The sequence below is a fragment of the Mustela putorius genome, unplaced genomic scaffold (assembly GCF_011764305.1).
Source record: "Mustela putorius furo isolate JIRA1106 unplaced genomic scaffold, ASM1176430v1.1 tig00001075_pilon_pilon_pilon, whole genome shotgun sequence".
NCBI classification, from domain to species: domain Eukaryota; kingdom Metazoa; phylum Chordata; class Mammalia; order Carnivora; family Mustelidae; genus Mustela; species Mustela putorius.
Window position 1 is genome coordinate 441,076 of NW_025421560.1, and position 16,834 is coordinate 457,909.

At 46.0% G+C, this 16,834-nt stretch overlaps 2 protein-coding genes across 13 annotated transcripts in view; one reads left to right on the top strand and one right to left on the bottom strand.

Annotated features, from left to right (window-relative positions):
• Window positions 1-655, bottom strand: part of TTC13 (tetratricopeptide repeat domain 13) — a 75,569-nt gene extending 74,914 nt beyond the window's left edge. For 6 of the 12 annotated variants that reach the window (XM_045087235.1, XM_045087230.1, XM_045087232.1 and 3 more), the window contains exon 1: window positions 287-654. In XM_045087235.1, the coding sequence (XP_044943170.1) occupies window positions 287-554 (268 nt within the window). In that variant the 5' untranslated portion in view covers window positions 555-654. Of the gene's footprint in view, window positions 1-286 lie in introns of all 12 variants that reach the window. The other 6 variants (XM_045087237.1, XM_045087236.1, XM_045087234.1 and 3 more) reach the window with 2 other exon arrangements.
• Window positions 656-775: 120 nt separating this feature from the next.
• ARV1 (ARV1 homolog, fatty acid homeostasis modulator) lies at window positions 776-16,826 on the top strand. The gene is made up of 6 exons (XM_004776011.3): window positions 776-1,036; window positions 7,402-7,521; window positions 9,786-9,939; window positions 13,300-13,524; window positions 14,124-14,270; window positions 16,489-16,826. The coding sequence occupies exons 1-5, from the start codon at window positions 833-835 to the stop codon at window positions 14,264-14,266; spliced, it is 846 nt and encodes a 281-aa protein (XP_004776068.1). The 5' UTR covers window positions 776-832; the 3' UTR covers window positions 14,267-14,270; window positions 16,489-16,826.
• Window positions 16,827-16,834: the final 8 nt, after the last annotated feature.

The following is a 16,834-nucleotide window of genomic DNA, read 5'->3' on the forward strand; positions in this document are numbered from 1 at the left end:
CGGCTCTGGCCCCAGGAACAGGCTGTCCGCTCTCTTCTCCACTCACCAACCTCCCCACGGCTGCTACGAGAGGACCGCGCGCAGCGGCGTGGGTGCGAGCGGCGGGAAGCCGCCACGGCGCGACACCCCCGGGGCCGGCTCCCGCAGGAGCACACGCAGCGACGCGGCTGCCGGCGGCGAGGCCCGGGCGGCCCCGCACCTCGGCCCCGGGGCCCGCCGTTCCCACGGCCCCGCCGCCCCCGCGGCCCCGGGCGACCCGGACGCCCGCCCGCCGCCGCCCACTCACCGCCGCACTCGACCGAGTACTGGTCTCCCCAGTCCCCGGACTGCGGGCTGCAGCCGCCGCCTGCGGGGGCCTCCTGCTGCTGCCGGTGCTGCAGCTCCTGCTTGAGCAGGGACAGCGGCGAGTAGTGCTCTGTGGCCAGGGTGCCCGGGCACGGCCCGGCGGACAGGACCCCCAGCAGCAGCAGCACCAGGACGCGCCGGGCGGCGTCCGCGGCAGCCACAGCGCCGCCCCAGCAGCAGTAACAGCGGCAGCAGCCGGCAGGTGCCATCTTTCCTCAAGGCGCATGTGCGGCGGCCCTCGCCGCACGTTGCGGCCTCCCAGCCTTAACCCGCGGTGGGCAGGTGGGCCGTGGCAAGGGGGCGGGGAAGGGGTGTGGCGTTGCCTGCTGGGAGTTGTAGTCTCAACTCGGCCAGCCGCGAGCCCCCTTTCCGCGACTGAGACTACGAATCCCAGCAAGCACCGCACGGGACAGGCTTTCCGGTTCGGTTTCTGACGTATTCCCCCGCCGCCACTGAATCGGAAGTTCTCGGCTGCAGTTGCGTGGAAATGGGCACCGGTGGGCGGAGTGGGCTACGGCCCGGCAAGGGAAGCACAGAAGGCGTGGCCGCGGGCAAGGGGAGCGCGGATGGGGTTGCAGCAACTCCTGCAGCTGCCTCGGCCTCCTGCCCGTACAGGTGCATCGAATGCAACCAAGAGGCCAGGGAGTTGTACCGAGACTATAACCACGGAGTGCTGAAGATAACCATCTGCGTGAGTGGTCAGGCGCGGGGTGTCCTTGGGAAGAACCGGAGCGGATTAGGGGACCGTGGGGGGGGGGGACCGTGGGGTCTGTATATCAGCTTTTTAGGGCAGTAAAACCCGACGACTTTCGGGGTCCCCTTGTATAGCCCTCAGTTCGGAACTCGACGTTCCCGTCCGGGATCGTGGAGCGTTTGCGTGGTTACCTGTCGTGGGAGAGAACCCACCAGCCGACGGCGGCTTTCTCGCGCTCGCGGTGTTTGCTCGTGAGACCCAGCGTGGGGAACGGATCCGCCAACGCAGTTGGGTGTAGACGTCGTGCGGAGAAACTTAGAGACAGGATTAGGTTGACGTCCGAGTTCATGCCCAGACTCTTCGGTTCTTAGCGGTTCTCCGGTTCATGGATGAATGTTACCACCCGTGCGGTCCACACCCGTAGTCAATGTCCCCGGTTTCATCCTTTCTGGTTATTGAACGCACGGTGTGTGTTGGATGCAGAGCCCCAAGCTTGACCTCGGTGATAATCAAAACAAAAATGATGAAGTACACATTTTGCTTTCAAGGTGTTCATAGTCTAGAGAGGATGGGTGAATGTTTCAAAGGTCACAAAATTGGAGGCTCTTTTTGGGGTAGTACAAGAGAACCCGCCACATAATATGCAGTCCACGTGTTTTTGTCCCATTTCTGTTCTCCTGATGATTTTCTAATAATAATCCTCATTAGAAAAACATGGTCTGCAGTAATACAAAAGAGAGTAGACAAAGTGTGAATGTGTACTTTGTCATTGTTGTCCACTGACATAATCACTTTTCCTCTCTCAAGTGGTTTCCTTCCCTTGGAAAGATCTCCACCTGGTTAAATCCAACATACCGTCTGATCTGCCTCCTCACCCTTTCGGCTGTACTTCAACTGAGGAAAAATCACCTAAATTCACTAACCTTGTGTAGCCCTTGATGCCATCTGGCCATCACAGTACATTTCACTAATCCATTCACATTCCTATTCTGATGAACCATCCTCACAAACCTTCTCTCGGGTTTCCCATGTATGCTTCCCTGCTTTGCTAAATAAAAAAGAGAGAGAGAGAGAGAACTTGCACACGCTTTGCAACCACATAAACCTAGTATTTGCACCCGTTATTCATATGCTCTTTCTTTCCTCTTGTTAGAATGGATGAACCGTCCATACACTTGTCTCCAACCAGCCTGCTCTTGTGCCCTTGACCCATCCATCTTCTTCCATTTACTTAGGGACTTCTCTGCCACAGTACTCTTCTGCTCTCTGCTGGATCCTTCCCACCAATGTATGTACTAGACTTCCTTTAAGAAACACAGGCACGGTCCCTCGCTTCCTCCTTTAGCTCCTCCTCTTTTCCCCTTCGCTTTGACAGCAATCGTCCTTTAAGAGATATTTGTACTTGCTATCTTTATTTCCTTTCCTACTTTCTCTTGAATCGACTTCAGACACACTTTCCTCCACCCACCATGACACCGGAGACTGTTAAGATCACGATTGCTGACTTCTACTTCACTAAATCCCATTATCCATTCTCACACTGCTGTGTGCAATTGCCAGGACACCAGACTCTTCTAGTTTTCTTATCTTTTTTTTTTCAAGATTTTATTTATTTACTTGACAGACAAAGATCACAGGCAGGCAGAGAGGCAGTCAGAGAGAGGAGGGGGAAACAGGCTCCCCACTGAGCAGGGAGCCCGATGCTGTGCTTGATACCAGGACCCCGAGACCACGACCCAAGCCGAAGGCAGAGGCCACAACCCACTGAGCCACCCAGGTGCCCCTAGTTGTCTTATCTCAGTGGCTATTCTTCTCAGTTTCATTTCTGGTTCTTCCTCACCTGCCTTACCTTTTAACCATGAAGTATGTTAAGGCTCCGATCTTGGGCCTCTACCTCTCTACACACTCTCCTTTGAAGAACTCCTGCTGACTCGTGGCTTTAAATTCCATCTAAACTTTGACAATTCCCAGATTTAAACCTCCAGCCTGAATCTCTTCCTTGAACTCCACAATGTCCCCGCTGTCCAACTACCTACTTGATTTCTCCAAATGGATTTTTGTAGTTGCGTCAGACTTTCACAGTTAATAGCAACTCAACCATTTTAGTTCCTAAGGCCAAAAAGCCTTGTACTCAACCTTGATTTCTTTCTCCCACATTCCTCATTCGTTTCCTTGGCAGAGCCTCTATTAGTCTTTGGATTATGTCTTCAGATTATGTTTCGAATCCTCTGCTTTTGACCACCTCTACAACCATGACCCCCGCTGTCATCATGTCTCACCTGGGTGATTGTCCTAACGCTTCCCTTACTCTCCTGCAGCTCCATTGCTTCCGGAATGTTCTTAAACCAGACAGGTTGCTTCCTCAGGGCCTCTGCACTCCGCGTGGAGCGCTGTTCGGTCAGGTGTCTGACATAACTCCCTCCTTCAATTATTTTTATTTTTAACGTCTCAGAGAGGCCTCGTCTGACCACCCTGTTATAAATTGTGATTCCTCCTCCGGACTCAGGTATGCGTATCAACTCTCCCTGCTTTATCTTTCCCATAGCACCTGTCATCTTTGAATATTCTATGCAATTGACTTATTTATTTATTGCTTACTTTGAATATTCTATACAATTGACTTATTTGTTATTTATTGCCTATCTCCTCCCACTGAAATATAAGCTACACAAGGACAGAGAGTATGTGAGTATGTATAATTTCTTCATTAATACAGTTGGCTCACCCAGGACAGTACCTGACACATAGTAAGTACACAATAAATATCTGCTGAATGCATGAACCATTTCTAGGTTTTTCAATGCTCATATCATTGGCCATTCTGGTGGCCTTGTGAGTTGTATAGCATCTAAATTTAATGACTTCTGTACTGGCCCAGTTAAATGATCTGTCCTAAAGATGACAACCACATAACTGTGAATACAGTCTTTCATCCAGTAAAGCTGTAACTGTCTCTGCAGTTAGTGATTTTTAATGATACAAATTAATCTTTATCTTTTTTAAAATTATTGGCATTAAGCTAACAAAATCCTTTTCCTATTCACCAGTGCTGGCTTCTCTAGGATTAATTTGGAATACTGAGTGATGATACAGTACATTATTGTACACAGTCATTCCCTGATGACTTAGAGTGCGTAATATCCTCATCTTTGTCGTGATAATACATAGTAATACCCATAGTGGTATTATTTAGGAAAAATCATTTCATGGATGCTGAACTCTGAAAATTAAATTGTAAAATAATTCATTTTTTAAAGGCTCTCCCAAGTCTTGAGAGTAAAAAGTTTTTAGACATCAGGCTATTTGTTCTGGACAAAAATGGCCCAAGTTTCTATAAGCTGGTAATTCATGCACACTTTGGTCTCTTAGCTGCTGTCTTTGGAGCCAGCAGCATACTCATCCTGATCTCCCTGTGTTTCTCTTTCTCTTTGTTCTTCCTATTTTTCCACTGCCAGGCCTCCCCACTTGCCCCTTTGGGTTTCCCTCATTCTCCTCCATCTAATAGAAGTGTGTCCCTTGCTTTTAACCATTCCCTCTCCCTCAGCTGTTCACAGTTTATTATAATTATGTTTAAAGATCTAGTACTTTTGATCTCCTGTAGCAGCTGGACTCTTACCTGTGCTCAGATATTTGATAAGTTCATGATGGTAACAAAACCAGACTCCTTCGACATCCTCCTAAATTTCGAGTCTGTTCAGTACTACACTATTGAGCTGCCACACTTAGATGCTGGCTGCAGAGATGAGTAGGACACTGTCCTGCCCTCAAGGAACTTAAAGCCTAGGAGGTTCTGCTTTCAAGATATGTGTTCTCCGGGGCGCCTGGGTGGCTCAATCAGTTAAGCCTCTGCCTTTGGGTCATGCTCAGGTCATGATCCCAGACTCCTTCTTGCTCAGCGGAGGGCGTGCTTGTCCCTCTGCCTGCTGTTCCCTCTCCTTGTGCACACTTGCACATGTGCGCTCTCTCTCTCTCTTTGACAAATAAATAAAATATATATTTTTTTAAAAAGATACATATTTGCTTATTGTGGTGCTGAAATGAAACAGATTTGAGAATGAGTGGGGAAGGGCACGGCCCTAGAGATGAAGGGGAGGAAGAAGCAGCCAAAATATTCACAAAATGTTGACCAGTGTATATTCTAAAAGAGATGTGATTCACTAGAGACTGGAGAGCGTAGCATCAGAGAGTCATTCATACCCATGGTGAGATAGAGATGGTGGAAGTGTTTGAGTTTCTGGGCTGTGCATGGTCCCGTGCTGTAGGGATTTCTTAGAGGACAACTTTCTGTTTCAGGATATTTGTCTAGTAAGTAGTAAATGGAATGGAACAATTTTTTTCAAAATCAGAAAATGTATCTAAATGTAGCGGTCAGTCACTCAGATGTTTTACTATATTTGTTTGTGTGTGTGTGGTTACCCAGATCCTTACATTGGAGGTGAAGGAAGCACCCAAGGGAAAAGCAAGTAATAGGAAGTGAACAAGGAAAAATGAGGCTGAAGCTGATAGGGAAGGAACCAGCAGACCCTAATGAATTTTCAGTGTTTATGAAATATTCAGAAGGCGAGGAAGGGAAGGCATAGAACAGAGCATAGCACATGAGGCCAGAAGCTGCTCCTTGTTTGCACTCATGTCCCTGTGTTCATTCCACTGAAACCCTTGCGGTAGCAGGCTTATTCGTCTGCCTTTTCTGAACTGTAAGGTCCTGGAGGATAGAGACTTAGTCTCAAAGTGAATATCCGGCACCTTGGAGGTGCCTGGTCCATAGAAAAGACGGAGATGGCTGTTCTAATGAATGTTGTAGCCACTCCAAACACATCGGTCCCACCGTGTCCGCCAATGCTGGTTTCTGCCTACCTCCTTCTAAAAATTGTCTAAATCCTGACATAGGCTTGCAGTGTCTGAAGATGAGGTTTAGGGGACTTTTAAAGGACAGAGAAAAGACCCTTGACCCACCAGCAGTTTCATTTTCAATGAAGCAGCAGCGTTTTACAATGAAGCAGCATTACAGCAGGTGTTACAGTGTGGTTTGCAAAGAGGAAGCGTTTTCCACACTGGTAGCATAGGGAGGGTGTCTAGAAAACAGTTCCTTGTCGTGAACATGGGATTTCTGATTCTGTGCCTTCTGTTTAGGCCCTGGCTTACTGTTTGCCCAACTGAAAAACTGCAAAATTATTCACCTCTTAAGCCTCGGTTTTATTAGGTGCATTTAAATTTGGGATAATAGCACATCTCCCTTCATTGGTTCACTTGATTGATGACTCAAAAGCATACCCATTTCTTGTAAATTACATGAGTGAAGTGTAGAGACTCTTAAATTGGAAGTGATTTGTTCATTACATTTGGATTAGAGAGTTAATATCCTTCAGCACACTTCATTTCCCGCCCCAGGGCTTTGATGTAATTAAAAGGCCATCCCTGGGTATGTTTCCGTGTTCATCACTTCTGTTTCCATTTTATCTTCTCAGAGTTTCAAAATGTTTTGTTGAAATTGTAGCCATTAGAATAGTAGCCTTGATTCAACTTTTGTAACTAAAACTGTTTCAGATGTCACATTTCTGATGAGCTTGTTCTTGTACACCTGTGTTTTATATGTTCTGATGATGCTGGGATTTGATAAATATTGTAATCACATGTCCCTAAAAAGGGCAATTTCACAGGAGTCAGAGGAGAGTCTCATAGGAGAGCCCAGGGGTCTTGCTTCGGGTTGCCTACAACCAAGCTGACCAACCCACTCCTTTTTTTACAGCTCACGATCCTCCAGGGTCTTCGCTGTCACAGAGACCACCCATTTTCTTTCCATAGTCTCGATGTTAGTGGAGGAGAAAAAACAAGTTTCTCTTGGTATCTGCCATCCCCCAGATTGTTGATGCTGCTCCACACACTTTACCTGCTTTTAGCTTTCAGAAGCTTTGGGTGTGGGGGTTACTCTTCTGAATCCCTTCCTCCAAATCGTGTTTCAAGAACCACAAAGTTGATGGCCATCTAGCCAACAGGGAACAATTTCTCAATAAGAGTATGTTATAAATGTATTTACTTATTTTATAATAAGTCCTACAAATTGAAAGTAGGATTTTCTGGGATACTTTTCTGCCTAAAATCAGTCTTTAAATCAAATATCTTTTTAGCTTCTTACATATGAGATTAAAAGATTACTGTCTCACACCTAGAAGACTATATTGTCATTTCTGAAACCAGGGCTTCTGTAGGTGAACATTTTGTGTCTGGAGAGAAGTTAATTTAAATTAATGCTGGTCTGTACTTATTGCTGTAGAAGTCCAAAATAGACTCTGCTAGTTTGAAAGCCTTTAAGATTTCAGAATGTATACATTTGCTTGTTCTAATATTATCTCACATTATTTCAGAAATCCTGCCAGAAACCTGTAGACAAATATATCGAGTATGATCCTGTTATCATCTTGATTAATGCTATTTTATGCAAAGCCCAGGCCTACAGACATATTCTTTTCAATACTAAAATAAACGTAAGTTATGATCATTTTTTATTTTCTAATTTTACTTGATAATGCTTTTGTACTTTTAAAGAATAATAATTTTGAACAGAATTAAAGAGCATTATTTAATAAAAAGATTCTAGGGGCGCCTGGGTGGCTCAGTCAGTGGGATGTCTGCCTTCAGCTCAGGTCATGATCCTGGGGCCCCAGGAGCAAGCCCCGCATCGGGCTCCCTGCTCAGTGAGGAGTCTGCTTCTCCTTCTCCCTCTGCCGCTACCTGCCCCCACCACCCCCCAGTTGTGCTTTCTCCCACTTGCTGTGCTGCTCTCTGTCAGATAAATAAGGAAAATCTTCAAAAAAGAAAAGAAGAGAAAGAGATGCTAACGAGGATGGGTCTTTTATCTCAACAGCATCTGGAAGTTGCTAGAAATAACAGGCATTGATAAACACGGTGCACAATGTTTTAGTGAATATTTAAGAATAGGGTCACTGGGAAGAAACTGACAAACCAGGGCTACTAGTTTGCCTTTTAGTGGGTTACCTTTTAAAAAAGACGTCAATTATTTCTAACAATACAATTAATATAAATTATATCTAATATAAAATTAAATATATCCAGGCAGGGAGAGAATTACACCTAGAAGAAGTCAGCAAACATTAAAAGAGAAATATTTTTAAACAATTTACTGCGTTCTTACTCTACTGAGGGAATCCCTCCCCTCCACCCCCCAAGTTAAATAACCAGGGTAGTTTTTAAACTGCTGGACCATTGATTCCCAAACTTTGGTACACCATAGAATTGTGTGGAAGAGAGGTAGGGCAGTTAATCTCTCCAAGTGAGGCCTCACCTAGAATCAATTAAATCGGAATCTTTGGGGATGGGTTCAGGCATCAGTATTTCTTAAAACTCCCCAGGTAATTCCAGGGTGGAACCAACTAGACTAAGAAGCTCAGAAATCTACAGTGATAACTGTTCCTAGACTACATCATGTTTACACACACACACTTTATTTTCCCCACTTTCTATTGACATAGACAGTCCAACTCATAAGAGTAATGTATTTTTTTATTTTTAATTTTTTTAAAAGATTTTCTTTATTAGAGAGAGAGAGAGCACACACACGCCCTGGGGGTAGGAGCTGAGCACAGAGCCTGATGCAGGGCTTAGATCCCATGACCCTGAATTCACGACCTGAGATGAAACCAAGAGTCCAACAACCAACCAACTGAGCTGTCCAGGTGCCCAGTAGAGCAATGTATTTTAAAAAGACAATTCTTCGGTGCCTGGGTGGCTCAGTCAGTTAAGCATCTCCCTTCGGCTCAGGTCATGACCCCAGGTTCCTGGGATTGAGCCCCACCTAGGGTTCCTGGCTCAGTGGGGAGCCTGCTTCTCCCTCTCCTCCCAGCTTGTGCTCTCTCTCCTTATCTCTGTCTCTCTCTCTCAAATAAATAAATCTAAAATAAAATAAAATACTAAAATAAAAACCCAGTTCTTGGGGTTCCTGGGTAGCTCAGTTGGCTAAGTGTCTGCCTCCTCATCTCTGCTCAGGTCTTGATCTCAGGGTTGTGATTTTGACCCCCATTCTTGGGCTTCATGCTGGACATGGAGCCTGCCTAAAAAGAATTTTTTTTTTAAAAAAGCTGATTCTTGGTACCTGGTATTTTCTTTTTTGCCAGAATTTCAGCCTTTTAAACTTACAGGGGACTTTCTACCTTTTAATTTCTGTCTTCAGTAAATGAATTCATCCTCATCAGGCATAGGGCCTTTTTTTTTTTTTTTTAATTTATGTTCAGACTAATAGCTTCCTGTGAGGTATGATGGAATCTTCAGGTTAAATCTGTTCTCATGGCTGCTTCTACCTATCCATGAGGCACAGAAATTCTGTGCCTGATTCTGTTCTCATTCAGGACGGATGCTGAAAGCATAGTGAAGGGTGAAGTACTGTTTAAAGCAGTGTTTCTTAACTAGGGGTATACATCAGAATCCTCCTTACCCCTAGAACTGTTTCAAAGTTGCATGTCTAGGATTACCTCCAAAGATCCCGGATCAGGATCGGGGCCTAGACCTTTGCAGTCTAAAGAATCTTCCCGTGATTCTGATGGACATTGCTCACAAAGAAGCCCCGGTTTACAGACGACACAATGACCCCCTTAACTGAGCAGTTCTGAATTTGAAGAGCTATGAGATGGGAGCATCCTCCAAACCGCAAATACTTAGCTGTGTCTGTACCTATTTAATATTCCATATAATTGTTTCTTTACCCTGTGATTGGCATTGTGTTTTTGACACCCAGATGCATGGAAAGCTCTGCATATTCTGTTTGCTTTGTGAGGCGTACCTGAGATGGTGGCGGCTTCAAGATTCGAACCAGAACACTGACCCTAACGACTTCATCAGATATGCCAAGGAATGGGATTTCTATAGAATGTTCGCGATTGCCTCTCTAGGTAGGAGGAAGCCGTGCTTTCCATCCTTAGTGAACTAGTAACTGCTGTTCTGATTAAAAGTGTGGGGGGGCACCTGGGTGGCTTAGTGGGTTGGGCCTCTGCCTTCCACTCAGGTCATGATCCCTGGGTCCTGGGATTGAGCCCCACGTCTGTCTCTGCCTGCTTGTGATCGCTCTTTCTCCATCAAATAAATAAATGAATCTTTAAAAAAATAATAATAAAATAAATAAATAAAAATAAAAGGTAGGTGGTCTTGATCACTGGTAAGAGGAGAGGGTTAATGCAGGACTTGAGACTAAATGTTCAGCTGTGTCATCAGCTGCTAGGTGAGTCTGTCTAAATTAGCTACTTTCTTACTATTTTGTTTGTTACTACACTTATGTTATGGAAATGGTTATATATAGCAGATGAGAGAGTTCCATAAAATATCTTGAGGCATTATATTGTCAGTAAAATTCCTCAGTTTAATTTCTTGATTGTCTAATTTAAAGATTACATAGGTCCCATCTTTATGAAAACAGATGGATAATTGCCAGGCATTATCCAATGTATTATGCTAATTGTATAGAACCGATGCAACCTATTTACTAGGGAACACTTCTTATTTATCTGACTGCGTTCAGGGAAAGTGGCTACTGGGTGTGCCTGCGTGGCTCAGTGGTTGGGCATCTGCCTTCGAGTTAGGTCATAATCTCTGGGTCCTGATTCAAGCCCTGCCTCGGGCTCCCTGCTTAGCTGGGAGCCTGCTTCTCCTTCTCCCTCTGTCTGCTGCTCCCCCTGCTTGTGCTCTCACTGTCAAATAAATAAATAAAATCTTAAAAAAAAAAAAAAAAAAGGAAGAAAGAAAGAAAATGGCTACTGCCCCGAAATTCCTTAAGTTCCAGAATTGCTTTTCTTCAGAATTCAAATTTTATGGCTTAGGTCAGAATTGTCTTAATTTCTGTGACTATTTTCTTACTTACTGGCTTCCATGCTTCTCTGCTTCTAAACTCTTTGATTATAAAGAAATATTATTATAATAATATCAAGTCTCCAGTTCACTGCAGTGTCAGATTTCTGGACTAGGTCATCGTTTGTCCCATTTTCTCCTCTGTCTGCCCTCACTCCCTTGGTCTCTTCATGCAGTTCTGAGGTTTTAACATTTGAGTGCTGGGGCGCCTGGTGGCTCATTCAGCAGAGCACGTGACCCTTGATCTTGGGGCCGTGAGTTTGAGCTCCATGTTGGGTATAGAGATTACTTAAAAATAAAATCTTTTAAGAAATAAATAGATAAAATAAAATCTGTATGCTAAGGAGTCCCAAACATACATAATAATATTTAAAACATACATAATAATATTTAAAACACTTTTTGTTGCTTCTAGGGGCCCTGTCCACTTCCTGATAGCTGCACCCCACACCACTCGCACCCAGGCACCCCCCTCCTTATCTTTCTAACTCAGAACTCAAGAGGTTTATGTACCTGCACCAGAAAGGAAGGAAGGAAGGAAGGAAGGAAGAAAGGAAAGAAAAGAAAAGAAGGAAAGGAAAGGAAAAGGGAAAGGGAAAGGAAAAAGGAAAAGATGGGAAGGTTATCTTGTCCACCTCTCTGTCCAGTACAAAAAATTTTCTCAGTTCTGCAAGGTAGTCTAGCTTTGTTTGAATGTCTCCAGTGACAGGAGACAACCCATTATTGTTAGATCATTCTTCTTAAGGAGTTCTTTGTTGCTTGTGGAGAGCCATCCAGCAGATGCAAGGAGTCACGTAGATGGATGTGCCCGTGGATTGAGGAAATGAGGATGATTGGTTGAGGAGAATGTGGGCGCGCTCGTGATCGGTGCGTGAACAGCACTAGGAGCCAAGAGATATATGCATGATCACTGCTAGAGAACAAAAGAATCCTGCTCGGTTACATAAGAGCGCACGAGGACACTGCATGCACGGCATTCTGATTGGGCAAAAAGGGGGGCGTACGCGCGTGCATATATACTGCTGTAAGTGCTTGGTGCGGCGCGGGCACCATTAGCATTAGTACATTAGCATTAGTAATAAAAGAAGTTTGCCACTCACCTCGTCTGTGGGTCGTTCTTGCGGGCCGAGAGCGACGGTTGCTATTATTAAAGTTATTTTTGTCCAAACCCCAGGCTCTAAGATGCGCATATTTGAGCAGATCCTTGCAGTTGACAAGTCCTGGAGTTACTTCGCAGGGAGATGGGGTGTCTCCCCTGAGGGATATACCAAACGGCTTGTAGGCCAGCCATCCAGAATTATTTTTATTGATTCTAATCACCTATGCTTGGAACCTTTTTAGTTTGTCTCTCTTTGGTTATACGACATTTTAGGAAGAATACAGTTGTCTCTCCTATAACTTGATACATGTGTTCCAGAAAAACCTGATTCTACAGAAACCTGAATAACACAGTTCGGGGGAAAAACAGAATTAGGGACAGACCCCTCAAAACATACCCAGCTGGGTAATCAGAGGACTAACAATCTTTTTTTTTTTTTTTAAAGATTTTATTTAGTTATTTGACAGACAGAGATCACAAGTAGGCAGAGAAGCAGGCAGAGAGAGAGGAAGGGAAGCAGGCCCCCTGCCAAGCAGAGAGCCCAATGTGGGACTCAATCCCAGGACCCTGAGATCGTGACCCGAGCCGAAGGCAGCAGCTTAACTCACTGAGCCACCCAGGCGCCCCAGAGGACTAACAATCTTAATAAACATCATATAACAGCTAAGAACTGCCAGATTCTTAGTTAATGGGAACAGAACAGACTGCTCTGTTCCGTGGACCCAGTAGAACTGTGGCTTTAGGTCTGGACTCCGTCTATGAATGCTTCGCGGAAGGATAAGGAATTGCACTCAGATAGTTTGTCGAAAGGAGTAAGGGCAGTTTTAAATGGAGGTCATGGTATTCGGAATTGGCAGGTAATAGGCAACAAATAGTGGGAGACTGAACAAAGAAAACATCTTCGTGTGTAATTTTTAGGGTGGGTCCCATCTTTCGGATTTAAAAATCTCCTCCGTGTCCTCTTTCATTCTTTCCATGGAGATCTAGAACACCAAAGTTGCTTAAACAGAACCTTACTACCTAGAAAGAACTTCAGAGAGCTGATGGTTACCGTTCTCACAGACTTACTTTTACTTCCGGGGACCCTGAAATACTTCATGGAAGACTTGCTGGAATGGGCTTCTGCAGTCACACCAGCAGGATGTGACACAAAAGGCAGGGGCTTATTTATTTTTTAAAAAAAGAGAGAAAAAAAATTTGATCTCGATGAAGCAGTTCAAATGAAGGCAGCTGGAAATGTGGTTTCTTTGTTTCTGGAGAAAGATGGTTTGGATAGAGACATTCATATTTCTGTTTTCCATTTCCTCCTTAGAACAAACTGCCTTTTTTATTGGCATTTTTGCTTTCCTGTGGGTAGAACGACCGATGACAGCGAAAACCAAACCCAACTTCACTTTGCTGCTGAAAGCGTTATTACTGTCCAGCTATGGAAAACTCTTGCTGATTCCAGCCGTCATCTGGGAGCACGACTACACACCCCTCTGCCTCCGGCTCATTAAAGTGTTTGTCCTTACATCAAATTTTCAGGCCATCAGAGGTATGTCTGTCTTTCATTCTGTCTTCTCAGCCTTCAACCCACATATAAGCTTAAAGCCTTGTTTCTCCAACACCGTCTTAGAAACCCTGCTAAACACTGGAATTCTCCATAAAATCCTAACGATGCCTGACATTTCTCTAGGACCTCATACACAACGTATAGTCCACATTTGCTCAAACGAATGACATAATATTTTTTCGTTTTCAGAATGCTTTCACGTGCTTTAGCTCAGTACTGGGAGGTTGGCAGTGCTGCTCGTCATGAACTGTGAAACTGAGAAATCTCTGGGTATTTTCTGCTAACCTCTTTGTAACCTTAGAATCTGGTTTTGTTTTTTTGTTTTTTTTACCTCCTTCCATATTCATGGAAATCTGTGTCTTGATTTCAGGAGGAGAAGCTTAATGTTTTTGCTAGATGCTGTGTTTCTCTCCAGAGATGAAAACGTGGGGGAAGGTAGCAGCAGAGATGAATAAGAATGAATAGAGATTCTCTAAAAAACAGCTTTACAGAACAATTCCATTCATGTGCCACAGAGTTTACACGCCAATAGCACTTAATTAAACTCTTAAGAACTTACAATTTGCCTTTTTTTTTTGCAGTGACCCTGAATATCAACCGAAAGCTCTCCTTTCTGGCCATCTTGAGTGGCTTACTGATGGAAAGCACCATGGTCTACTTCTTCCAAAGGATGGAGTGGGATGTGGGAAGTGATTGTGCCATCTATAAACCCCAAGACTTTTGAAGAGGTACAAAAGTCTGTTAATGTTCACACCTTCAGACAGGCGTCCTCCTCAGTTTAGACAAACACTATTATGAAATAAGGAGATGCTGGGCGCCTGGGTGGCTCAGTCAATTAAGCCACTACCCTGAGCTCAGGTCATGATCCGGGACTCCCGGGATCGAGTCCCACATCGGGCTCCCTGCTCAGCGGGGAGTCTGCTTCTCCCTCTGACCCTCCCCCTTTCATGCTCTCTCTCTCTCCCTCTCTCTCAAATAAATAAAATCTAAAAAAAAAAAAAAAAAACAAGGCAGTGCCCTTCCATGACCCTCCCCAACCCCCTCGAGGACCGTACTGCACATTTCAGGGTCCTTGTCACCCTCAGGGACATCCACCTCTGTGTTTCATTGCTTCTAGGGGCCCTGTCCACTTCCTGATAGCTGCACCCCACACCACTCGCACCAAGATCTCTGAGATCTGCCCCCTCCCTTCCACGGTCCTCGATTTGGGCTGCCTTTTCCCCTCCAATCCCTGACCCCCTTCTGGCCTACCTCGCCTCTCTTTCCCGCACCTGCAAACTCAGGCAGCTGCTGATTCTTCACCAATGGTCCCTTGAGACCATCCGCTTCCTGCCCTTCCAGCAGACGTGCCTTCTTAGAGCCATTGGGGTGAGTCTCAGCATCTGTTTCCCGGAGTTCAGCCCTGTATCCAGAGTCCAGAGCCTCAGCTGCCCTCAGTGTTGCTCCTCTGCCTTTGCGGTTACCGCCAGGGAGCCTGCCATTACATGGTTCTGGAACCTTCCCCACACTCCTTCCTCCCATGGCTGAGCCCATTACAGACTCTTTGAGCTTCCTTCCTTCTTCAGTCCAGAACTGCTTTGGTCACCTGTCTGCTTCCCTCCCCTGTCCGTCTGGACTTGCGCTCCCCTTCCTCTCTGTAAGTGTCCTCCCTGCTCTGGTCACAGTCAGACTCCTGGCCCGCAACCCATCGGCTGTAAGGTCCAGGAGCAGACTCAGGGCCTGGGTTGGGGGGCGCAGGTGGCAAGGAAGGCACAGAAGCAGCAGGGAAACGGGTCAGCTCTGAACCGTGTCCACCTCTGCAGAAAGGCCATCCCCAGCCCCGTGGCCTCAGTCTCCCCTCATGCTCGGTTAGTGTTCTTCCCTTCCAGACGTCCAAGTCTGTCCCTGGGCTGGTCCTCGGCGCTCCTCTTCTCTCCTGCTGTTCACACACTCGGTGGTGGCTGGGCCCAAGGCCTGGACTGTTCGTTCTCCCGGGGCCCAGGCCCCCCAGACCCAGTAGCTCCAGCTTGCCCTGCAGCCTTGTCGCTGCGCCCTGCCACGGCCTCCCAGGCAGTGCCTGTGAAGTCGAACTCCGCCTCTCCCCACTCTACCCACCAAAACACAATCCCTTCCTGAGGCTTTTCTCTGGAAACGTCCCTTTTCCCTCAGACCCCAGGGCAGCCCTTGTTGTCTCCTGCCTAAAGGTTTGTGACAGCCCCTCACAGCCTTCCCCACAGACACCGGGGCCCCAGAACTCTTCAGCCATCACTTCTGGGGCCCTTCCGAATTTTTCGTCATTCCTCATTGCTGGCACAGGAGTTTCTAGTCTCTTCCTGAGGAAGTCTTTTAGCTTTCTCATCACTCAAGTGTGGCCGTCCATATTCTGGTCCTAAGTTCCTCTCCACAGACATGTTCCCACCCACCTCCTCTACTACGGTCTTCTTTTCATCTCCACATATGGCTTATGCTCTCCCCGGGCCCTCTTCTCCCCCTAACCAGATACAGTCAGTCCTCTCTGCTTCTCCGTGGAAGGAAAACTTTTTCCAAAACCTTGAGTCTGTGCTCTCACTCCCACTGACCTGCCGGGGCCCAGCTCAACCCTACAGCCATCGTGTCCAGGATCTCCTGAGTCCGTGCCGGTGCCAGATACGTGGCCCCAGCTTCCCCAGGCGCTTCTAGGTGTCAAGCTCCCATCGTAATTTCCGGTCAGGATAATAAGGGCATCTGTCTCTCACAGCCATTTGAAAACCGTTCTCCTCCTTTATGTTACCTTGTGTTCTCTATCTTCCTTGTCTTATATTCGAATCCCACATGTTAATGCCTGACTCCCCCAACCTGGTAAACAGAGACCAGGAGGTTACACACAAGGAAATACATACTCCCGCAGCACAGGGCCTGCCCTAGTAAGGATTTGATGAATTAACTTTGAGCAGAATGTGCCACTCTAAATACTTTCATTATCCGCAGTTGGATTCTTTGTTATCTGTGGCGTGAACAGCTGCATCCAAAAAAGAGAAGACATAAACTACAAACCAAGGTCCTCGATGAAGCAAATATTTGGATACACTTCCTAAAGAAAGCGATGCTTGTGGCATCGGAAACCCCCAAAACTATCACGCTTCTGCCTCCCCCCCATCTAAGAGACCACCAAACTACATACCGATACACACAGACAGATGCAGAAACACAGACGCAGAGACACTGCCGTAGGGAGACTCAGACCCCTTCAGGTGGGCATCGACCTAAAGGAGGAACGTGAACGCACGACTCGCACATAATAAAAGATCTATGTTTCATTCCTTTGACATGTTTA